General features: G+C 44.4%; 1 protein-coding gene across 1 annotated transcript in view; it reads right to left on the bottom strand.

Moving 5' to 3' along the window:
• The window catches only part of COL5A3 (collagen type V alpha 3 chain), a 307612-nt gene that overhangs the window by 200766 nt on the left and 81130 nt on the right, over positions 1-25716 (bottom strand). The window contains exon 3 of the mRNA XM_075346486.1: positions 19467-19680. Within this exon, the coding sequence (XP_075202601.1) occupies positions 19467-19680 (214 nt within the window). The remainder of the gene's footprint in view (positions 1-19466; positions 19681-25716) is intronic.

Genomic DNA, 25716 nt, shown 5'->3' with positions numbered 1-25716 from the left:
ACGGAAAACAAGGAATCGTTGTTGGAAACTTTGGATTTGGGGATCGAAATAGACTGGAAGAAGATTCATTGAATTTTGCATGCCAAATCAACTGTCCATCATGAACACCTTCTTTCAAAATCACATACAGAGACTCTACACATGGACATCAACGAATGGGGCTTATAAGACTCAGATTGACTACATATGTGTTTGCCAAAGATGGAGGTCATCGATCATTACCATAAAAACAAGGCCAGGAGCTGACTGGGGGGAACTGATCATGAACCTTCAATAACAAAAATTAGAGCTGCAGAAATGGACCAACAACAGGTTGTTTAAAACTTCAATTTAACCAATATACCTGATTTTTTTTTGAACGGTTTGCAGAACCGATTGATATCACTGGACACGGATGAAAGCCTGAGAAATTATGGACACATATAGGACTATTGTTATTAAAGAAGCCTTTGAAGAAGCCAGAAAGACAATAAACAGAGGTAGAAGAGACCCCTGCAGCCATAGTTAACAGGAGAGACCTTAAAGATCATCAAAGAAAGGCGAATGGCAAAAGCAAAGAGGTAACAAGCAGGACGCAGACAACATCAGTAAAAGACTAAAGAGCCATTCGAGCAAATTACCAAAAGATATGTACAGAGATAGAAAATGAACATCTGAAGAGCAAAATGAGGCAGGCATACAAACATTTGATACAATGAAATCTTGAACCAAGAGTGGGAATGTTGAAAGATGCCAACGGGAAGAAATTCACTGAGCCAGAACAAATCAAGAAAAGATAGAAAGAATATACGGAGCATCTCTACAAGAACGACTTGTGAGTGATATTGGGAGAAACTGAGACTGGAAATTATGGCAAACAGAACATTTTGAAAGACAAAGTCATTGCTTCAATAAGGCTTCTGTCAAAAAACAAAACACCTGGATGTGACAATATTCCATAGAGCTAATAAAGTCTTCTGAAGCAGCAGCTGATGTCATCACACGCCAGTGTCAACAGATATGGACGACTGGTAAATGGCCCAAGGACTGGACAAGATCGGTGTTTTATGCTATTCACTAACTATTGCCAGCCAAATACTACTGAAGATTCTACAAAGACGGCTACAGCCTTACTGTGACAAAGAGCCGCCAGAGGAAGAAGCAGGATTCAGAAAAGGCCGAGGAACAAGAGATGGAATTGCCAACATTAGATGGATGATAGAAAAGCCTGAAGAATATAACAAGGAGATCTATTTTGCTTCATCAACTACAGCTAAGCCTTCAACTGTGTTGACCACCAGGAACTGTGTAATACCATGAAGGATATGGCTGTGCAGAACCATCTGATCAGCCTCATCAGCAACCTTTACATCCACCAAGAGGCAACAGTATGAACAGAACATGGTGACACGGCATGGATCAAAGTAGAGCGAGGCGTCAGACAAAGTGGCATCCCTCCTGAGCAATGCATGCCACTAGTTCCTTCATTCCTTCATACAGGAAGCATCTTAAAGCTTCATCACCAACAAAGGCTTTTGAATAAAGTATTAAATACATTTCAGTAAGCCTGTTCAATAATTTTTCCTTCTTTAATTTTTTATTATTACTAGGGATGATCGAATACCCCAAATATTTGGCTTCGCGAATATCCGGCGAATAGGTTGCCACTATGCGAATATTCGATGTGCAATGTAAGTCTATGGGAAGCCCGAATAGTTCGGAATAGTTGTTATTCAGGTTTCCCATTGGATTATATTGCGCATCAAATAGTCGAATAGCTGTGACCTATTCAGGAAATATTCGCAAAGCCGAATATTTGAGGTATTCGAACATCCCTAATTATTACACATCACTAAATTTATGGAAATCTGTGGCACCTTACATACTCCATTTTTTTCATAGTCCATTTTTTTCATATTACACAGACAAATGTAACTGTATTTTATTTGGATTTTATATGATATTCCAACATTAAGTAGTAAGACATCATCATCACTATCCCCATTGGGCTCATAATCTAAATTCCCTATTACTATGTCCTTTGGAGGGCAGGAGGAAACCCACAAAACCATGGGGAGAACATACAAACTCCTTACAGTGTAAAGGAAATGATACATCGTTTTCTAATTATTTAAAAAATATTAATCTGAAAATTGTGACGTGCATTTGTATTCAGTCCCTGTAGTCTAATTCTCCTAAATAAAATTCTGAGTGACCAATTGCCTCCAGAAGTTACATAGTAAATTGAGTCCACCTGTGTACAGTCATGGCCAAAAGTTTTGAGAATGCTACAAATATTAATTTTTACAAAGTCTACTGCTTAGGTTTTTCTAATGGCAATTTGCATATACTCCAGAATGTCATAAAGAGTGATCAGCTTAACAGCAATTACTTTCAAAGTCAATATTGGCTAAGAAAATGAACTTCAACCCCCAAAACACATTTCAACATCATTGCATTCCTGCCTTAAAAGGAGCAGCTAACATTGTTTTAGTGATTGTTCCATTAACACAGGTGTTGTGGGTGTTGATGAGGACAGGGCTGGCGATCAATCAGTCATGATTAAGTAAGAATGACACCACTGGACACTTTAAAAGGAGGCTGGTGCTTGGTATCATTGTTTCTCTTCAGTTAACCATGGTTATCTGTAAAGAAACACGTGCAGCCATCATTGCTCTGCACAAAAATGGCCTAACAGGGAAGAGTATCGCAGCTACAAAGATTGCACCTCAGTCAACAATCTATCGCATCATCAAGAACTTCAAGGAGAGAGCTTCCATTGTTGCCAAAAAGGCTCCAGGGCGCCCAAGAAGGACCAGCAAACGCCAGGACCGTATCTTAAAACTGTTTCAGCTGCGGGATCGGACTACCAGCCGTGCCGAGCTAGCTCAGCAATGGCAGCAGGCTGGTGTGAGTGCTTCTGCACGCACTGTGAGGCGGAGACTCTTTGAGCAAGGCCTGGTTTCAAGGAGGGCAGCAAAGAAGCCACTTCTCTCCAGAAAAAACATCAGGGACCGACTGATATTCTGCAAAAGGTACAGGGAGTGGACTGCTGAGGACTGGGGTAAAGTCATTTTCTCAGATGAATCCCCTTTTCGATTGTTTGGGACATCTGGAAAACAGCTTATTAGGAGAAGAAGAGGTGAGCGCTACCACCAGTCTTGTCTCATGCCAACTGTTAAGCATCCTGAAACCATTCATGTGTGGGGTTGCTTCTCAGCCAAGGGAATAGGCTCACTCACAGTCTTGCCTAAATACACAGCCATGAATAAAGAATGGTACCAGAATGTCCTCCAAGAGCAACTTCTCCCAACTGTCCAAGAGCAGTTTGGCGCCCAACAATGCCTTTTCCAGCATGATGGAGCACCTTGCCATAAAGCAAAGGTGATCACTAAATGGCTCATGGAACAAAACAGAGATATTGGGTCCATGGCCTGGAAACTCCCCAGATCTTAATCCCATTGAGAACTTGTGGGCAATCATCAAGAGACGGGTGGACAAACAAAAAACAACAAATTGTGGCAAAATGCAAGCATTGCTTATGCAAGAATGGACAGCTATCAGTCAGGATTTGGTCCAGAAGTTGATTGAGAGCTGCCCGGGAGAATTGCAGAGGTCCTGAAGAAGAAGGGTCAACACTGCAAATATTGACTTGCTGCATTAACTCATTCTAACTGTCAATATAACCTTATGGAACTCATAATATGATTGCAATTATATTTCTGTATGTGATGTAAACATCAGACAAACACAATTAAAAACCAGAGGGCAACAGATCATGTGAAAATATAATTTTGGTGTCATTCTCAAAACTTTTGGCCATGACTGTAATTTCTTTTCAGGAAAACTACAGCTGTACTATGAAGACCTTGAAGGTTTGTTTGAGAACATTAAGGATCAAACAGCATCATGAAAACCAAGGAACACACCAGACAGGTCAGGGATAAAGTTGTGGAGAAGAATATAGCAAGGTTAGGTTATAAAAAAAAATAGCCCAAGCTCTGAATATGTCACCCAGCACTTTCAATCCATCATCCAACAATGAAAGGAATAAGGTTCAACTGCAAACCTACCAAGACATGGCATCCATCTAAACTGACATCCCAGAGAAGGAGATCACTAATCAGAGAAGCAGATCCACAGCTCGGGGGGCGGGGGGGGGGAATAATCTGTCCACAGGACGACTATTAGTCTTATACTCCATGGATCTAGCCTTCATGGAAGAGTAGGGGACGCCCATTCTCTGAGCTGGCTGTCAACTGACAGCCGGACTTAGAGAATGTGTGGTGTGCCGGGTCCCACTGATCAACTTGTATCTTTAAGATTCGAGGACAATTGAATGGGTGACCGCCGGTGAAGGCTAAATCCCAATGGGCTAAGGGACCTCTGCTGAGAAGGGGTGGGCCCTCCGCCATCATAGCTGATACCAGGAAGAAATTCAATGTAGTCATGAAGTTGTTTAAAATAGAAGCAGGGGTCTGGGGGTAGGACACCCAGATGGGGATACGCGGGGGGGGGGGGGGGGGGCAAAGCCCCCTTGCATGATTGCATGATTATAGAGGACGGGCGGAGACATCGCCACACCCACCAACCAAGTTGGTTGCGCCCACTAACCAAGTCGAACGCACTGGGATTCTGGCCCTGACGTCTGGGTCAGAGCAACGTCTGTAGTGTGATCAGTTCATTATCAAAGGACACAGTATGGGGAGAGAAAGTTGGGAAGGGCAAAATATCTATGGACACAGTGTGGGGGGAAAGGATGGATAGGGGGAAGTATCTATGGACACAGTGTGGGAAGAGAGGGTGGGTAGGGGGAAGTATATATGGACACAGTATGGAGGTAGGGAGAATGGGGAGGGAGAAGTATCTATGACAGTATGGGGGAGAGAGAATGGGGAGGGATCAGTACCTATGGGCACAGTATGGGGAGAGATGATGGGGAATGAAAAGTATCTATGGACACAGCATGGGGAGGCAAAAGACGGTGGGAAGGGGGAATTATATACAGTATATATATTATACAGTATTGGGGGAGAGCAGATGGGGAGGGGGAAGTATCTATGGACACAGTATGGTGAGAGAGGATGGGGAGAGGGAAGTATCTATTTACACAGTATGGAGAGAGGATAGTAAGGGGAAGTAGCTAAGGACACAATATGGAAAGGAGAAGGCAGTATGGATGGCAGGTATCATAAGAGGGGCAGTGTCTAGATCATATTTTGTGCAAATAACACAGTGCCTTTCAAGTATTTATTCAGAGGCACAGCGTAGGACAGACATTTTTTATATAGGAGTATTCTAATCATTCTGCTATTTTTAAGGGTATTGTGCCAGGATGTGCTTCAGAAGATCGGAGAAGATAGACGTTTGCAGAGACGACATGTGAATGTGAAAAGTCATAATGGCGTCTGGACAAGATGAAGAAAATGGAGACGATTCCGATCAGAGACAACTTCAACTATAAAGTACCTGAATGTAAATGTTTATTTGTGATACTGACTAATTCTCATCAGTACTGTGGTTCCCGTATGGTCCGCAGTCTGATGATGACTGATAACTCCCAGTATCTCCTTACCATTCTTAAAGGGAATCTGTCACCAGACTTTTGAAACCCCATCTGAGCGCATTCTTGTCCCAGGTGCTAAAAAGACTAGATACACCTCTGAGTATGCAAAACCTGATGTAGGAGACACAGTGAGCATATGGAAGAAGGTGCTCTGGTCAGATGAGGCCAAAAGAGATCTTTTTGGGCTAAATGCAAAATGCTGCGTCACACATGGTGGTGGCAGCATCCTGCTGTGGGGAGGCTTTTCTCCAGCAGGGACAGGGAAGCTGGTCAGATGTGATAGGAAGATGAATGGAGTTAAATACAGGGCATTCCTGGAGGAAAACTTATTAGAGGCTGCAAGACTTGAGACTGGAGCGTAGATTCACCTTCCAGCAGGACAACGACCCTAAACGTCCTGCGAAAGCTACAATGGTTGTGCTAGATCAGACCATATTCATATGTGTGAATGGCCCAGTCATAGTAAAAACCGAAATCTCATGAGAATCTGTGACAAGACTTGAAAATTGCTGTTCACAGACCTCTCCATCCAATCTCACCGAGCGAGAGCTCTTGTACAAAGAAGAGTGGGTAAAAATGTCAGCCTCTAGATGTGCAAAGTTGGTAGAGACAAATCCCCAAAAGACCTGGAGAAGTAATTACAGGTAAAGGTGGTCCTAGAAGGTATTGACTCGGGCTGAATACAAATGAACATCACCTGGCTTGGCGTACACTGCCTCCTCCTGAGTTAGTAACCGGTTTATCTTATGTATCAATTCTCATACAGTCGGACCCTTCTCCCTTCCTAAATCTTTCTATGTCTGGAGGTGTCCACATCATGTGAAGCGCATCTGCACATTGTGATCTGTATCTAGGACATATGGAGTGTAACGCTCGCCAGTGTTAAGGCGAGCAGAAGTAGGAGTGGACCCACTGGACCACAGAACCCATGCCTACCTTTGATGTGAAAGGGGCTTAACTACACGGCCACCGGGGCAGACTCCAGGTGCCATTTCAAGGGCAGTGTTCACGACTGTCTCAGCTGACTCTCAGGGCGGGGAACGCAGGGACGGACGCAGGTGCAGGTGTCGCGGGCGGAGGAGGGGACGCCGCGCTCTACCACTGCTCGGGTCCGGCTGGCACTGCGGCCTGCTGCTGCTGCTCGGTGGCTCGAGCGATGGGCCGGATCCCGGGGACTCGAGCGGCGCTCCTCGCCCGTGAGTGAAAGGGGATTGGGTTTTGGGATAGTTTATTGTCCGTGACGCCACCCACGGTTGTGGTGATTTGTTGACACCACCGCTGCTCTGTATGGGGATCCCGGGAGTGATGGTATGGAGCAGCTAGATGTTAGTCCTCCCCTCCGTGGGTAGGGGGTTGGTTGTCCCGGGGCCCAGTGATGAGGAGGGTGATGCAGGGCTTGGTGGGGTGCAGGGACGTGGGGGCAGCGCTGTGCCGCACGGCACTGTGGTACTCACTCAGCCTGAGACGATGACACAGTTCTCGGTAAAACACACGGCTGGAAAGACGGTTCCCACGGACGGCTGCACTTGCTTTTCCCCAGTAGTTGACGGTGACGGTCCCTTTTCCTGCACCTATGATGATGATGGTTTCGATGGGTTCCCACCGGTAACCCGCTCCCCGGCTTGGATATGGGCTGGAGGAGCCCTACTTTGCCCGCAGGCGCTGGCCCTGAGAAACTGGTGCCCTGGCGGTGGCGGCGTCTCTCTGTAACGGTTGGACTGTTGCCTTCAATCGGGACTTGCTTGTTGGGAGACCCAGAGGTCCCCTTCACTAACGGATTTGGCAAATTCACGGCGACTCTTAGCCTTGCCGGGATCCGAAAGGCCCCTGCCACTGGTGCTGACTGTTCTTCGTATACCGCTCCGGTACCGCCGGGCCACCACCCGTCCGCGGTCCTTTCGGCAACCTCCAAACAGCCACCCCTGCAGACAGTCACCGCCGTCTGCTGACCTTGCTGTCTCAGTCCGGGGCACACACCCGGACCAGCTTCAGGCTTTCTTAACTGTTCCTTTTTCTGTCACTACTCTCACTGTCCTCCTTTACCACTTCCTTCTACTTCACTCCTCTAAACTCATCTGTCTGGTTCTCCCGCCTCCAGGGCTGTGAACTCCTCGGTGGGCGGAGCCAACTGCCTGGCCCACCCCCTGGTGTGGACATCAGTCCCTGGAGGAAGGCAACAAGGATTTTTGGTTAGCCTTGGTGTTCCTAACTGGGGTGTAGGGTGTGGTGGTGTTATGACCTGTGACCCCAGGCACGTACAGTCTCTAGTGCAGGCAGGTGTAACCGGGATGGCTGAGGCAGACAGGACAGCTGGTACGGTGAGCATGACAGGGTCAGACGGGTATGGGAAGGCGGATTCAGGTATAGGTAACAGGATAAAAGCACGGGACCTGACAACCAGCTAGCAGACAGGTAAACTGATTAACTAAAGGCGTTGTACAGGCACTTCCCCTATTGGGAGGATGCCTTAAGTACCTAGTGTATGGCTGAGTGGCACTTCCAGGTAATGGCGCACCGACCCTTTAAAAGCAGGGCAGGCACGCATGCACAGGCCTTGCAAGGAGGCAGCAAAAGTGTATATGGACGGCCATGGGAGAGCAGGGGAGGACTCAGCTCAGCTGCAGTGGTGAGTGAGTTGGCTTCCATGTTTTTGTCACCTATTAGAATATGAGACAGTTTTCTTATTCCTTTTTGATTTCACCGATCAAAGCCCGGTAAACGGTATATGATAGGAAGCAATGGAGTATCCCAAAAACAAAAATATATGCCGTAACCCTTTTAGCTCCTGAAGTTCCCTGACTTTCCAACAAACCTTGTGGATCAGTGTAAGAGTGGGCATTCGATTAGCATTATTCAAACTTTATCGGCTTCTAAAGCCTGCTTTACACACTTCAATAAATCTTTCAATCCGTCGTCGGGGTCAAGTTGTAAGTGACGCACATCCGGCATCGTTCGTGATGTATTTGTGTGTGAAACCTACATGCGATCGATATTGAACGAAAATACGGTGATCGCATACACGTCGTTTATTCCTCATACATTGGACGTTTAGTAGTACGAAACTAGTCAATTGTAACGTGTGACATCCCTCATACGATTTTGATGTCTGATGCTATGTGCGCAGGTGTGCGCTCTGCACCGCAGCTTAAAAAAGGTCAGCTTCAGAGCGCAGCTGAAAAACTGCGTTCTGAAGCGCCTCACAATGTCTGTCATTCACTAATATCTGTCAGTCCGTCACTATCTCTGTCCCTCACTCTCTGTCCATGTCAGTCTATCCCCCTCTCTCATATACTCACCGATCCCCGGCGCTGCACGGCATTCACACTGCTCCGGCGGCTTTTACTGTTTTGAAAAAGCCGGCCGCCCATTAAACAATCTCCTATTCCCTGCTTACCCCGCCCACCGGCACCTATGATTGGTTACAGTGAGACACGCCCCCCACGCTGAGTGACAGGTGTCACACTGCACCCAATCACAGCAGCCGGTGGGCGTGTCTATACTGTGTAGTGAAATAAATAATTAAATAATTAAAAAAAACGGCGTGCGGTCCCCCCCAATTTTAAAACCAGCCAGATAAAGCCATACGGCTGAAGGCTGGTATTCTCAGGATGGGGAGCTCCACGTTATGGGGAGCCCCCCACCCTAACAATATCAGCCAATAGCCGCCCAGAATTGCCGCATACATTATATGCGGCAGTTCTGGGACTGTACCCGGCTCTTCCCGATTTGCCCTGGTGCCGTTGGCAAATCGGGGTAATAAGGAGTTATTGGCAGCCCATAGCTGCCAATAAGTCCTAGATTAATCATGTCAGGCGTCTATGAGACACCCTCCATGATTAATCTGTAAGTGACAGTAAATAAACACACACGGCCGAAAAAATCCTTTATTGGAAATAAAAAACACACACACATTCCCTGGTTCACCACTTTAATCAGCCCCAAAAAGCCCTCCATGTCCGGCGTAATCCAGGATGATGCAGCGTCGCATCCACCGCAGCTGCATGGAGGTGACCGGAGCTGCAGCACACACAGCCGCTCCGGTCACCTCCACGCAGCTAATGAAGACAGCCGCGCGATCAGCTGAGCTGTCACTGAGGTTACCCGCTGTCACTGGATCCAGCGGTGGCCGCGGGTAACCTCAGTGACAGCTCAGCTGATCGCGCTACTCACCTCAGTTGCTGACTGGAGCTGACCGGAGCAGCGGTGAGTAGCGCGATCAGCTGATCTGTCACTGAGGTTACCCGCGGCCACCGCTGGATCCAGTGACAGCGGGTAACCTCAGTGACAGCTCAGCTGATCGCGCGGCTGTCTTCATTACCTGCGTGGAGGTGACCGGAGCGGCTGTGTGTGCTGCAGCTCCGGTCACCTCCATGCAGCAGCGCTGGATGCGACGCTGCATCATCCTGGATTACGCCGGACAAGGAGGGCTTTTTGGGGCTGATTAAAGTGGTGAACCAGGGAATGTGTGTGTGTTTTTTATTTCCAATAAAAAATTTTTTCGGCCGTGTGTGTTTATTTACTGTAATTTACAGATTAATCATGGAAGGTGTCTCATAGACGCCTGACATGATTAATCTAGGACTTATTGGCAGCTATGGGCTGCCAATAACTCCTTATTACCCCGATTTGCCAACGGCACCAGGGCAAATCGGGAAGAGCCGGGTACAGTCCCAGAACTGCCGCATATAATGTATGCGGCAATTCTGGGCGGCTGTTGGCTGATATTGTTAGGGTGGGGGGCTCCCCATAACGTGGAGTTCCCCATCCTGAGAATACCAGCCTTCAGCCGTGTGGCTTTATCTGGCTGGTATTAAAATTGGGGGGGACCGCACGCCGTTTTTTTTAATTATTTAATTATTTATTTCACTACACAGTATAGACACACACACCGGCTGCTGTGATTGGGTGCAGTGTGACACCTGTCACTCAGCGTGGGGGCGTGTCTCACTGTAACCAATCATAGGCGCCGGTGGGCGGGGAAAGCAGGGAATAGGAGATTGTTTAATGGGCGGCCGGCTTTTTCAAAACAGTAAAAGCCGCCGGAGCAGTGTGAATGCCGTGCAGCGCCGGGGATCGGGGATTGGTGAGTATATGAGAGAGGGCTGCTCAATTCACTTACTCAGGAGATTAGCGGTCACCGGTGAGCCCTTCACTGGTGACCGCTAATCAGGACGTGACACAGACAGAGCCGCAGCATGACCATGAAGTCGGGTGAAGTTCACCCGAGTTCATTCTGACAGTGCGGCTCTGTCTGTGTCTGCTGTCATCTGCCATTCACCGCTGCTACATGGTTGTCTGTGTCTGCTGTCAGCGGCCATGTAGCAGAGCTGAACGGCAGATGACATAGTAAAAACGCACCCCTACACATTACACACGCTTGGCAAGTCAATAAATAAAAAAAAAAAAAGGGTGCCCAATGCATACGTCACAGAACACATGATCTAAAGGATCGCACACAAAATTGATCAATTTAACATAGACTACTAACGCTCGTGTGACAGCAAATGAACGACCTACGTGCAATCTCATTCAATCGCATATGCGACCTGGGCGTGTCACATCGCATACGAGATCGCAGACCTAATTGTAAGGTGTAAAGCAGGCTTAAAGATTCATAAAGACTAGACTTGCTTAGATGCTGTTGCAGCAGTAAGCACTGCGCTCTCACTGCTCCTGGGGCCTCCCAACTATGGATAAGCTGCAGCTGTGTTGCCAAAAATGCACCCTATGATTCAGCACCGCCAAATCCCCCCATAATCTAATCACAATTTAATTGGGAAGGATGCTTATTCCTAATAAATTGCTTTAATTATATATATATAATTTTATGGAAATACCATAGTGGGATGCACACCAGAGGATTGTGTAGCATGTGTAACAGCTGGAGCAGCCATACCATTATAATAAGACTTACCGACAGAGGGAGCCTGGCACCAACCTCCATCTTCTGTTCAAGTTTTGTATTAATTGGTGTCAAATTTAATGTCCCTTAATCTGTGACAGAGGACGTTAAGGGTATTTAAACTTCTTACTTATAGTATAGTAGTGTTATTTGATGACTTTATGATATTTATTATTTTAAGGTATAGTATCATACACAGAGAATTATCTTATTACTATGTTGTGTTATTATATACGGCAATGACGAAGTACATACACAATACTGCCCCCTATGTACAATAATATATCTGCTATAATATTGCCCCCTATGTACAAGAATATAACTACTATAATACTGCCACCTATGTACAAGAATATGACTACTATAATACTGCCCCTATGTACAGGAATATAACTACTATAATACTGCCCCCTATGTACAAGAATATAACTACTATAATACTACCCCTATGTACAAGAATATAACTACTATAATACTGCCCCTATGTACAAGAATATAACTACTATAATACTGCCCCCTATGTACAAGAATATAGCTACTATAATACTGCCCCCTATGTACAAGAATAGAACTACTATAATACTTCCCCCTATATACAAGAATGTAACTACTATAATATTGCCCCCTGTCATGATCCAGGACCAGTATTCTCCACTCCAGAGTTTCACAGACCTGGACTGGTCATGTCAGGGGGTAACTCCCATCAGCCTCATTCTGGTTTCAGGAGACACTATATATGGTCTCTGAACCTGCATTCCTGTGCTGGTTATAGTTTTGCTCTGCAGTGTTACGGGGGGCTGTCTGATAATAACCGAAAGGAGTATCAGACAGTCAGGGTCCACCGTGCAAAGACTTTGCTGCAGACTATGGCAGAGTGCAATACCTCTGTTAACTCACAGAAAGATATAATAAGAAAGTAAAGCAATTCCTCCCTTACTTGGAGGGTGTGTGGAATGATCTCTGTTAATCACAGAGACAAAGGCAATGTGTGCGAAATGGCAACTACCTAGGTCCGCTCTTCTAGTGGTGCAAAAGAGACGAACAGCAGCGTAAGCCGCACAAAGCTCCTACCTGCGTTCGCTCCACTAGTGTGCGAGGACACGAACCACTAGATATGGCACCTGCCTAGGTCCGCTCTTCTAGTGGTGCAAAAGAGACGAACAGCAGCGTAAGCCGCACAAAGCTCCTACCTCTGTTCGCTCCCCTAGTGTGCGAGGATACGAACAACTGCCAGACGCAGTATAAGGAACGTTACCCTAGCGGCAACGTCCACCTACGAGTACAATCACAAGGCCCAGCCAGACCATGTGCCTCAGGCACCTGCCTATGTCCGCTCCCCTAAGAGGTAAGGATACGGACAGCAGCCGAAGCTGTAAGGTATAAGAACGCTACCCTGCCGGTAGCGCTCACCTAGCATAGACAGAGGAATGCCTAGAGGAACGCGCACAGAGCGTCTACTCATATGCATGAACCAAGAGGACTGAGCACCATGCGGCGTGTGTCAGGGTCTTATATAGACTCTGTGCCTCATCCAAGATGGAGGACACCAGAGCCAATCCGCTTCCAGAACGACAGGAGTGACGTCATGCTGGCCTATCACCGAGCAAGACGTCACAAGCACATGACCAGCGACCAATCGGCATAGAAGGTGTCAGAGACATGTGACCTCGTGTCAGCGATGATGTCACCCGCACATGTGCAATGGCTCCAAGATTGGACTTAGTCTCCGGCGCTCGCACATGTGCAGTAGCAAGAAATCTGGACTTAGTCTCCAGCGCTCGCACATGTGCAGTAGCAAGAAATCTGGACTTAGTCTCCAGCGCTCGCACATGTGCAGTAGCAAGAAATCTGGACATAGTCTCCAGTGCTCGCAGCAACCGTAACATGCAGCCTGTGACTTGCTCTGGTGAGAATTCCTGTTTGATCTGACTGCTTGTTACCGTGCCCTGACCTGTACCCTTCCCGTTCGTCTCTTTTATTTGTATTTCCCTTTGCATACCTGATATCCCGGCTTCCGACTCGGTTCTGTTTTCTGGCTTGATTTTTTTTCCTCCCTTTCCTATGACTTATCTCTCCTGTCTAGAACCTGACTGTTTGACTACTCTATTGTCCCCTGGTGGTTCGCCTGTTAACTGCCTGCTGAAGTTACTCTGCTGTACTTCAGCTGCCTTTCTGTTACAGTGTTACTTTGACTCTCCTTCACTACTATGCTGCCACCTAGTGGGGAATACGCCGTACTACATCTTACTTGCCCTTTGTACAGCGTGACACACCTACGCACAAGAATATAACTACTATAATACTGCTCCCTTTGAACAATAATAGAACTATTATAATACTGTCCCCTATGTACAAGACTATAACTACTATAATACTGCTCCCTATGTACAAGAATATAACTACTATAATATTGCCCCTATATACAAGAATATAACTATATAATACTGCTCCCTATGTACAAGAATATAACGACTATAATTCTGCCCCTATGTACAAGAATATAACTACTATAATACTGCCCCCTATGTACAAGAATATAGCTACTATAATACTGCCCCCTATGCACAAGAATATAACTACTATAATACTGCCCCTATGTACAAGAATATAACGACTATAATTCTGCCCCTATGTACAAGAATATAACTACTATAATACTGCCCCTATGTACAAGAATATAACTACTATAATACTTCCCCCTTTGTACAGGAATATAACTACTATAATACTGCACCCTATGCTCATAAATATAACTACTATAATACTGCCCCTATGTACAAGAATATAACTACTATAATACTTCCCCCTTTGTACAGGAATATAACTACTATAATACTGCACCCTATGCTCATAAATATAACTACTATAATATTGCCCCTATATACAAGAATATAACTACTATAATACCGCTCCCTATGTACAAGAATATAACGACTATAATTCTGCCCCTATGTACAAGAATATAACTACTATAATATATTCTTGTACATAAGGGGAAGTAACTACTATAATACTGCTCCTATGAACAAGAATATAGCTACTATAATACTGCCCCCTATGTACAAGAATATAACTACTATAATACTGCCCCCTATGTACAAGAATATAACTACTATAATACTGCTCCTATGTACAAGAATATAACTACTATAATACCTTTCCTGTGTACATCAATATAATTACTTCGCTAGTCACCACCATCATCTTAGGCTGCTTTCACACTTCCATTGTTTTGCATCCGTCACAATGTGTTACCTTGAGGAATTATGGTATTCTGCAAAATTTTTTGCAAGATTCCTGTGAACGGAATCCTGTGAAATGACACATACGTTGCGTCCGTTGGTTAGATGGACTCAAGTGCCAAAATTCCCCTTTTCAAGCAACAATTGTTACTGTACAGGCATTGTACAGGAATTGAATGTTGTCCTAAACCACAGAGATGCAGAAACTTGGGCACACTGCTAAAGAGGTCAAACCATACTTGGAGGAGGCACTTGAAGGAGGAACATTTTGTTCACTCCAGGTCATCACGTTATAGCCTACCATAGAGTAGTAGTTTGATCACTTGACCAGTGACAGGGTTGTCATCAATGCTGGTCAAGCCATTGATGAAGAGGAATACATTTGTTATGGAGTCCTACTGAGATTGTGCCAGTGGAAGGGACTATAAATTCATGAATACATAGGAGTAGTTGTTCAGTATGTGTGGACATTAAAAGGTACAGAACCTTACACCTCTACGAAACGCTAAAGATAATGCTTAGCGTGAGATGTTTCATTAATGTTCCAGTATAAAGGAAACAGGAATCTTAGAATTCAATAAGAAGGATGCAAAGGGTCTTCCAAGAATATTCAAAGGCAAAGACCATACATCTTCTTTTTCCCACTGCCCCGTCAGAAGAAACTCTATGAAAATGCTTCTTTCTAGGTGGTTTCGGGAGGATTCGGCAGCATTGGGATGATTACCAACTCTTCGCAGAGTCCAGGAGGTCACCACTTTTATGAAGAGCAGTCCGGACTTTACGGAAGAGTTGACAGATGTGGTAATAGGGTCCACCACCTTTCATGTGCCATTGACAACACTGGTGTCTTCATATGAGGTAATAAGGTCTTTGGGTCTTTCCATGCAATAAGGATAGGGTGAGACTGTATCCTACGTACCCTCTATAGCTAAAGCGCTGAGTAATTCTGTCCAACATATTCTTAGCAATGGCATGGGTTGGAACTTTATTGCCATCTAGGACACTAAGGAGGAGTTCAGAACTCCATGTGTTTCTATACTAGAATGATGTCACATCACATACATGGGGGACAGTTGGGCCATATTTTGTTTTTGTTATGGGTCCATGCTCGTGCATAACCTATGAAATATTTGCCAACTCTCCTGGTATGTTCAGTAAGCAACTGGAAAAAAGAAGGCCTCCAGATGCCCGAGAGAAATGGCAAATGTCCTAGGAACATTCAAGAGATGTGAAAGAAGATGCCCTCAAGAGGTGTAGTATGAGAATGGACATCACCATAAGAGAAAACGTTCTCCACCCCATGCTATTAATACCGCCATCACTTTCTTCGAATACGGACATGATGAAAATGTTGGCAAGGATCTCCTATGATTTTGTGATATGTGTTGAGCAAATATCATTAGACCGATCTCATGGTGAATAATCTCACTCGTCTCAGTTCTAATTTATGGGATCCGCCTCGGTGACAGTCTTCTGTACTCTTGCCAGGGCGGCATTCACCGAGAATGATACTAATGCTGATTGTGTAATGTGATAAGTACCCGTTACTAAAAGTCACAACAAACCACAATAAACTGGATCAAATTCATCTGATCCACAAATTACTCCTACACCTACGTCTGTTGACTTTTTCCTGGACCTTTACCAACACAATGCAATTCACTTTCTGTAGTGAAATTACTTATAGTGTACAAGTGAGAGATGATTCATATCCAGAGTGAAATTCACAATTCTGCTGCTTGACGCCAATATCAGCCAACAGGTAAAATTTGGAATTCTTAAAGGGGTTGTCTGGTGAAAAGTTATCACCTTTCCCCAGGCCAAGAAAGATGGTCCATTCATTTCATATAGGGCAGCGAAGTACTTAGCTTTTTCCGGCATCCATGTAGAAAATGGGTCTTAAGTGTTGGTCTTAGGGGTACTTTGCATGCTGCGACATCGCTAGCCGATGATAGCGATGCCGAGCGCGATAGTAAACGCCCCCATCGCACATGCGATATCTTGTGATAGCTGCCGTAGTGAACATTAGCGCAACGGCAGCTTCACACGCACTTACCTGGTCGGCGACGTCGCTGTGACTGCCAAAGAATCCCTCCTTCAAGGAGGCGATGCGTTCGGCGTCACAGCGACGTCACTAATCGGCCAGCCAATAGAAGCGGAGGGGTGGAGATGAGCGGGATGTAAACATCCCGCCCACCTTCTCCCTTCCGCATTGCTGGTGGACGGCGGGCGCAGGTAAGGAGATGTTTGTCGCTCCTGCGGTTTCACACACAGCGATGTGGAGCTGCAGGAACGACAAATAACATCGTACCAGCGGACGCACCGACATTATGAAAATGAACGACGTGACACAGATCACCGATTTTTGACTGTTTCACGCTCGTTCATCATCTCTCCTAGGCTTTACACGTTGCGACGTCGTTACCGCCGCCGGATGTGCGTCACTTTCGATTTGACCCCCGACGATATCGCAGTAGCGATGTCGCAACGTGCAAAGTACCCCTTAGTGGTAGGGCACCCATTCATCAATAAGGCCTCGTCCACACATTGAGTATTTGGTGAGTTTTTTACCTCAGGATTTGTAGCCAAAACCAGGAGCGGGTAAGAAATATAGAAGTGGTGCTCGTATTTATATTATACTTTTCCTCTCATTGTTCCAGTCCTGGTTTTGGCTACAAATTCTGAGGTAAAAAACTCACCAAATACTCAATGTGTAAACGCAGACTTATGCTTTTCCTCTGATTGTTCCACTCCTCGTTTTGGCTACAAATTCTGAGGTAAAAAACTCACCAAATATTTAATGTGTGAACGCGGACTTATGCGTTTCCCCTGATTGTCCAACTCCTGGTTTTGGCTACCAATTCTGAGGTAAAAAACTCACCAAATACTCAATGTATAAATGCGGACTCATGCTTTTCCTCTGATTGTTCCACTCCTCGTTTTGGCTACAAATTCTGAGGTAAAAACTCACCAAATAATTAATGTGTGAACGCAGACTTATGCTTTTCCTCTGATTGTCCCACTCCTGGTTTTGGCTACCAATTCTGAGGTAAAAAACTCACCATATACTCAATGTGTGAACGCGGACTTATGCTTTTCCTCTGATTGTCCCACTCCTGGTTTTGGCTACCAATTCTGAGGTACAAAAAACTCACCAAATACTCAATGTGTGAACACGGACATATGCTTTTCCTCTGATTGTCCCACTTCTGGTTTTGGCTACAAATTATGAGATAAAAAACCTCACCAAATATTCAATGTGAGCACAGGGCCCAAGTTATCCCCTATAGAATGGATAGGTGGTCACTTATTTTCACTGGACGACCCCTTTAACCTGCGTAATATCTGTACACCAATACGGTATTCATAAATAGGATTTCCTAACAAGACGACACTTTTTAAACTAGAAGCCAAATTGTATAAATTGTATAGAAAAGAAAATACTGCCACACTTCAGATGCTTTTATGTCAGAATTCTGAAGAAAATTGATAAATCGGGCTCAAAATTTAGTTATTAATTTACCCCAAAAACCATAATCCATAAGTAGTGATTATATATCACATATCCTAATTTTACACAGTCACTATGGTAAAATCATTCAAGATACCCTATAAAAGGCCACCAAAATGTGATATTGTGATTGCAGGAAAATGTTTATTCCTGTATCTGTACAAAGGGGAAAATATCACAGGATCACAATAAAAGGTGACAAATATATACACAGCTGCTAACACAGGATCCCCCCATTCACAATACATAACGTTACAGCTCACCTCCTCCTATATAATGATTGATAACACCTCTATATATAGTAAATAATAAGGATCCACCATTCACAATAGGTGATGTCACAGTTCACCTCCTCTCCTTCCTGTAGAATGACTGATAACACTTCTATAAACAGTATATTACACATGATCCTCAGTTTCAATAGGTGATATCACAGCTCACCTCCTCCTCTCCTATATAATGACTAATATAACCTCTATATACAGTATATAACACAGGATTCACCATTCACAATATGTAATGTCTCAGCTCACCTCCTTCTCCTGTACTATGACTGATAACTCCTCTGTATACAGTATATTACATCATTCACAATATATGATATATCACATCTCACCTCCTCCTCGTGTACAATGACTGATAACTCCTGTATATATAGTAGATAACACATGATCCTAAATACACAATAGGTGATGTCACAGCTCACCTCCTCCTCCTCCTGTTCAATGACTGATAACTCCTCTATATACAGTAGATAACACAGAATCCTAAATACACAATATATGATGTCACAGCTCACCTCCTACTCCTGCTGTATAATGGCTGATAACTCCTCTATATACAGTAGACAACACAGAATCCTAAATACACAATAGGTGATGTCACAGCTCACCTCCTACTCCTCCTGTACAATGGCTGATAATACCTCTGTATAAAGTAAATAACACAAGATCCACCATTCAGAATAGGTGCTGTCACAGCTCACCTCTGCCTTTATAATGACTTATATCCTCTCCATTTACAGTAGATAACACAGGATCCACCATTCACAATAGGTGATATCACAGCTCACCTCCTCCTCCTCCTCCTGTGCAATCACCAATACTTCCCAGTATAGACAATTTTTTACAACAAATTCCCTTTAATTCAGGGTGATCTATGACAAGTTCGTAAACTCTTAAGACAAAAGCCACTTTCCAATAGATTAAAAAATTAGACTGTATTTCCCAGATCCTGTATGTGAGCCTCGGATCATTAGCCACTTACTTGCCATCAGCCAGGTTGATCTTCTTGAAGAAGGGGTAATTCTCGGGGGTTGGATTTCCATGTTGATCTTCATATACAAATACTGGGGAGCGCCCAATTTCCACACCCAGTTGTTGAACACCCTTATCATTGTAAATGGAGAAGAGGAAGAATTGGGCTCCTTTCCTGACTTTGAGAGTGATGAGAATGGAGAAGTCTTCTGGGAATGGGTCATCTGTACCAATGGATAGAATGAAGATTTTAGTGTTTTTGGATATGTTTTTCCAACACTACATATTCTTAGTGACATTGAATATGGCTTCCTAATTCCCCGTTGTCTCATTTTTTGCTTGCCATAAACTTTATAACGCTGTTCCTTCCAATCTAGAAATGCATATACACCCTTGGCTGAATGAGTATGTACTCTAGATGGGGAAAGGAGACTAAGGGCGGTGTCACACGGTATGATCTATCATGCGATCGCACGAGCGATCGTACCCGCCCCTGTCGTTTGTGCGTCACGGGCAATTAGTTGCCCGTGGCGCACAAAGTCGTTAAACGCCCGTCACACGCACTTACCTCCCGGACGACCTCGCTGTGGGCGGCGAACATCCTCTTCCTGAAGGGGGAGGGTCGTTCGGCATCACAGCGACGTCACACAGCCGCCGGCCAATAGAAGCGGAGGGGCGGAGATGAGCGGGACGTAACATCCCGCCCACCCCCTTCCTTCCGCATTGTGGAGGTGACACACGGTACAACATCTCTAACGATGCCGGATGTGCGTCGTGAATTCCGTGACCCCGCCGACATATCGCCCAACATATCGTACCATGTGACACCGGCATAAGACCCCTCTGGTGGTTTCTTACCTCCTTTGACAGCAAAATGATTGGACATGTTGAAACTCAACTGCCCATCTTTTTGTCCCCATACATCTGTCATTGGCATTAAATTTGGCTGACCTCCCCCCTCCCATACAAGGTGGCTCAGTGGTGAACCCATTTGCTTTAAACCCATGGGGCCCTGAGTTCAAATTCCACCAAAGGACATCTTCAAGGAGTTTGTATGTTCTCTCCGGGTTTCTTGGCTTTCCTCTAGGCTCCTCTGGCTTCTTCCCACACTGCAAGACATCCTGATAGGGAATTTAGATTGTGAGCCCCAATTCTGCGCTATGCAATGTGTTGTCATAGATTGACTTGCTGTCATGACTGTGTCCTCCTCTGGGGCGAGTCTGGGACCAGAAGGTCACAATGCCTTATTGTTTGTAGGTTTTGTATTTGAGTTAATCTAATTTCTTTTGGTGCTGTAGAGGTTAAGGACTGTTTCCTATCTGGCTAAGCTTTGTAACCTTAACCTCAGGTGCAGCTCTTTTGTGCCTACACCCTTTCTCTATAAAAATTCATATGTGTTACCATCTGATGCCGGTTATAGATTCTCATTCTATGCTGAAGACTTTATAAGGAGCCTGTCTCTGGAAGAAGCTGAGGAGTCGAGACAGTTGCAGCTGTGATGTTTAGCTGCATTGGAGGAGCTTGGAGTTTTTTCCTTTTTGTGTTTATTTTGTGTCTGTCTCCCTTATTTTCAATGGTGAGACTAGTGTTCTTGCCAGCCTACTCACTTGTCAGGGTGAGTTCAAGGCAAGTAAGGACATAGGCACGTGACGGCCACTGGGGTAAGGCCCTATATAGGGACTTAAGGAGCGTAGGGTAGAGATTCAGATGAGTTGCAGGAGGTGCCCCCTTTCCATTCTCCCTATCGCTAGAACCTTTCTTCTATACCATTCCCGTTGTTACCTTTTTGTTGCATGGCACGCTGAGTGTCTGTACTCTCTGCTGTGACACTTGCGTCATTCAGGGTATGTGCACACAATATCTTTTTCAAAAACGTATTAGAAAACATCAAAATAACGAACATATACATTTCTATTTAAAAACAACTTGCTGTGCACATGTTCAGGCTTTTGAACATTTTTTTAACCACTTCCGGTTACTAAAAACACCAAACAGTCAAAAGAAGTGACCCAACCATTTTTCTGGTGTTTTCTCTTCTGGAGGCGCTCTGTACGTTACAAGACAAGTTAATTAGAGAACGAGAGAACCAGGGTTTTTTTTTGTAGATTTAGCTACATAATAGCTTAATAATACTTCAAATCAGAATCTTCTTGCAAAAGTAGAAAGAAATTTTATTAAAGTCAATTCTCACAGCAAAAGGTAGTTACAATAATTTAAATACATAATGTAAACATCAGGTGAACATGGGAAGTCCCTAGGAAAAACACCGATTGTACAGCATGACAGGTCTGAACATGGTTTAATTAATTATCACACGTGGGTACATTGTTAACAGAGCACAGCGGGGTTAATATATCCCAGCATATCAGTCATATATTTTTAATCAAAAACTCATGAGGCTGTATAACCACACACAGTGCGTAAATACCATCCCACAGAGATATACTAATACATCAGTCACTCTGTTACCCCGTAACTATAAATCAGTATAATCAAGAGGAAAACCTCTAAATGACCAAGTGACTAAATGTTATAGCTCCCCCATGTCAGGTTGGACGTCTGGTGTAACGTGCCCCAACATGCACGTTTCGTGATCACGGCCCACCGAGGAAGAAACACAAAACGTGCGCGTCGAGGTATTATTAAGCTATTATGTAGCTAGCGTAAATCTACAAAAAAATCCCCCTGGTTCTCTCGTTCTTTAATGTTATGTTGGTTGGAGTGTAGATTATACTGTTAATCACTATTTTGTCCTTATTTGCTCAATACAAGTTAATGGTAAAACTCAAAAGAAGCTTGAAAATCTTTTGGAATGTCGTTCCATCATTTTTGCTTACAACACACTAATAGTTGTATTAACCAATGCAATGACAAATAAATTGCCAGAAAATGACAGTAAAAAAGACGTTGGAAAAACCATGGGCATGCACTCCAAAAAAAAAATGCCATAAAAAAGCTCATGAAACGGTCGTAAAAATTATACAACAGACGTTTCAGGGAAAAAAAATATCAGTTTCATAAAGCATCATCTGCTTGAAAAATTGGGCTGGTTCACCTGAGTTTAAAAGACATCGGATGCACATGCCGTTAAGAGATCGTGTGGGGACCTGAGAATGATTCTTCATCAAATCATTGGGCACAATATGTGGTTAACATTTGTACCTACCTTTGAAGATCTTCTATGTGAAGTCACTTCGCTGCTGCATGAGAAATAAGGTTTTATATGGTACCCACCTCACTGAACTATTAACCCATCTGTACAATGCATGGATGTATGGTACAGTCATAACCAAAAGTGCTGGCACCCGTAAGGCCCCCTTCACATGTGTGATTTTCACGGACGTGTCAAAGGTGCGTATTGTCCTCCATGTGTCGTGTTTATGGCACACAGATAACACACGGAGAACGGGAACTTTCTGCTCACCTGTCCCTGGCGTTGCTGTCCGTGGTGCTGATCTTCGGTCTCCGGTCCTGCCGACTCCCCGCTGCTGCTGCTTCCGGCCCGCAGTGGAGTGAATATGCAGTGAGCATAATGAGCGGGGGTCGGAAACAAGTGACAGCAGCGGCAGAGACAGCAGCGCTGCAGAAGGTAAGTATAGAAATTATTTTTTTTCCACAGGCACGTGTGGTTTCTCCGGTGCGTGTCACACGGATCACATCCGTGCAGTCCGTGTGCGGGCCGTGTGAGGGCCGTGTGACACCTGTGATGTCGGAGAAAAATTGACATTTCTACGCGTGGAGCACACGGGAACACGTATGCTCCACATGTACACACAGTCCATGGCAAAACACGCACGTGTGCGCAGACCCATTGATTTTAATGGGTCTACGTGTGCCCATGTCTCTGACCCGTGAGGAAACTGACCAAGCACGTACCAGAGACACGGACGTGTGAAGGAGGCCTAAAATTGTTCCGGAAAATGAAATATTTCTCACAGAAAATTATTGCACTTACACATGTTTTATTACACACATGCTTATTTCCTTGGTGTGCATTGGAACAACACAAAAAGCAGAGGGAAAAAATGCAAATTGGAAATAGTTTCACACAATCCCCCCAAAATTGTTGGCACCTTTCCATAATTGTGGGTAAACAACTTTGTTTCAAGCATGTGATGCTCATTCAAACTCATCTGTGGCAAGTAACAGGTGTGGGCAATATGAAAATCACACCTGAAACCAGATAAAAGGGGGAGACGTTGACTCAATCTTTGCATTGTGTGTCTGTGTGTGCCACACTAAGCATGAAGAACAAAGAGGAAATGAGAACTGTCTGAGGATTTGAGAACCAAAATTGCAGAAAAATATCAACAATCTCAAGGTAACAAGTCCATCCCCAGAGATCTTGATGTTCCTTTGTCCATGGTGCACAACATAGTTAAGAAGTTTACAACCCATGGCACTGTAGCTAATCTACCTGGACGTGGACGGCATAAAAAAAATTGATGAAATGTTGCAATGCTGGATAGTCCGGATGGTGGATAACCATACCCAATCAAGTTCATTGAAATTATAGCTGCCCTGCAGGCTCAGGGGCCATCAGTGTCAGCATGAACTATCTGTAAACTTCTGAATGAAATGAAATGCTATGGAGGAGACCAAGGAGGACCTCACTGCTGACACAGAGACATAAAAAAAAGCTAGACTACAGGTTGCCAAAAAAAAGAAATCTTCTGGGAAAGCATCTTGTGGACAGATGAGACCAAGATAGAGCTTTTTTTGTAAAGCAAATCATTCTACTGTTTACCGAAAACAGATTGAGACCTACAAAGAAAAGAACACAGGACCTACAGTCAAATATGATGGAGGTCAGAGAATATTTTTGGGCTGCTTTGCTTCCTCTGGCACTGGGTGTCTTGACTGTGTGCAAGGCATCATGAAATCTGAACCAAAAAATTTTGGGTTGTAGTGTAGTGCCCAGTGTCACAAAGCTGGGTTTGCTTCCTAGGTCATGGGTCTTCCCGCAGGTCAGTCACTAAAAACACTTCAAGAAGCCCCAGAAATGGATGGAAACAAAGTGCTGGAGATTTCTGAAGTGGCAGCAATGAGTCCAGATCTAAGTTCCTTTGACACCTGCGGAGATATCTTAGAATTACTGTTTGGAGAAGAGAAGATGCCTTCAGAAATGAGAGACCTGAAGCAGTTTATAAAGAAGAGTCCAAGATTCCAGGTGAGAGGAGGAAGAAGCTCGTGGATGGTTATAGGAAGCGACTGATTACAGATATTAATTCCAAAGGGTAAAGGGTGTGCAAACAAATTTTAAGTTGATGGGGAGAACCATTTTATCCAGCCCCGTTTTGAAGCTTTGTGTGATATTATGTCCAATTTGCCCTTTTTTTCTGTTTTGGTTTTTTTTTTCTTTGTTTGTTTTAAATAATAAACATTTGTATAAAAAAACCCACATGTAATTGCAATAATTTTCCGGGAGAAAAACTTCAATTTCAGGAACAATTTCAAGGGTGCCAACACTTTTGTCATGACTGTACATATATACAGTATGTCCATTGCTGGGCATATGTTTTATGCAAGGGTGGAAAAACTGCTGCAAAGTCAGAATGTTTTAAAAAATAGAAGAAGTACGGTAGTTTATATTCATCAATTCGCAAGATCAAATCAATATTTTCTGTGACCGCTCTTTCCCTTCAAAAAAGCTGGGTGAGGAACAGACAAACTACAAAGGAGAAGTGAGGTTGAGGAAGACGGTTTCATGTCACTGGTTATACACCATAGCAAAACAGAACACAGCAACAAGACACAAAGTAACATAGTTATATTACATCAGAAAGGTCTTTGGTCCTTATGGGGTGGGATTATTTGAACAATGTATTATATGAGTACCATTTAGTATTAATTGCATACTCATATTTACAGATGGGTGGTCTCGCAAATACCTGGGACCTGTTCTCTTTTTTTTTTTAAATGTGGATCCGGTCCATAATCCAGGCCCCCATATAAGTCTATGGGATCATAATCTGGAGATTAAAAATGATGGTAGAAGGCATAGGGAAATGAGAGCAAGCACGCTGTACTTACCAATACTCTGGCATAGCTGTACACAGGCCTCGCATTCACTTCCTGGGCCGCTAATTATTGCTCATGAATATGCACTGATTTCCCCACCCACTGGCACTTGTGAATGGCTGCAGTCAGACGCGCCCTCATCCTGAATGTCACCTGACTTCCACCAATCACAGGCACCAGGACGGCTGTTGGGCGGGGAATGCAGTGTAACTGAAGGAGCCCATACACTCTAGCATCTG

The sequence above is a fragment of the Anomaloglossus baeobatrachus genome, chromosome 4 (assembly GCF_048569485.1).
Source record: "Anomaloglossus baeobatrachus isolate aAnoBae1 chromosome 4, aAnoBae1.hap1, whole genome shotgun sequence".
Lineage (NCBI taxonomy): Eukaryota > Metazoa > Chordata > Amphibia > Anura > Aromobatidae > Anomaloglossus > Anomaloglossus baeobatrachus.
Note: the sequence above shows the minus strand (reverse complement) of the source record. Positions and strands in the feature narration are given on the sequence as shown.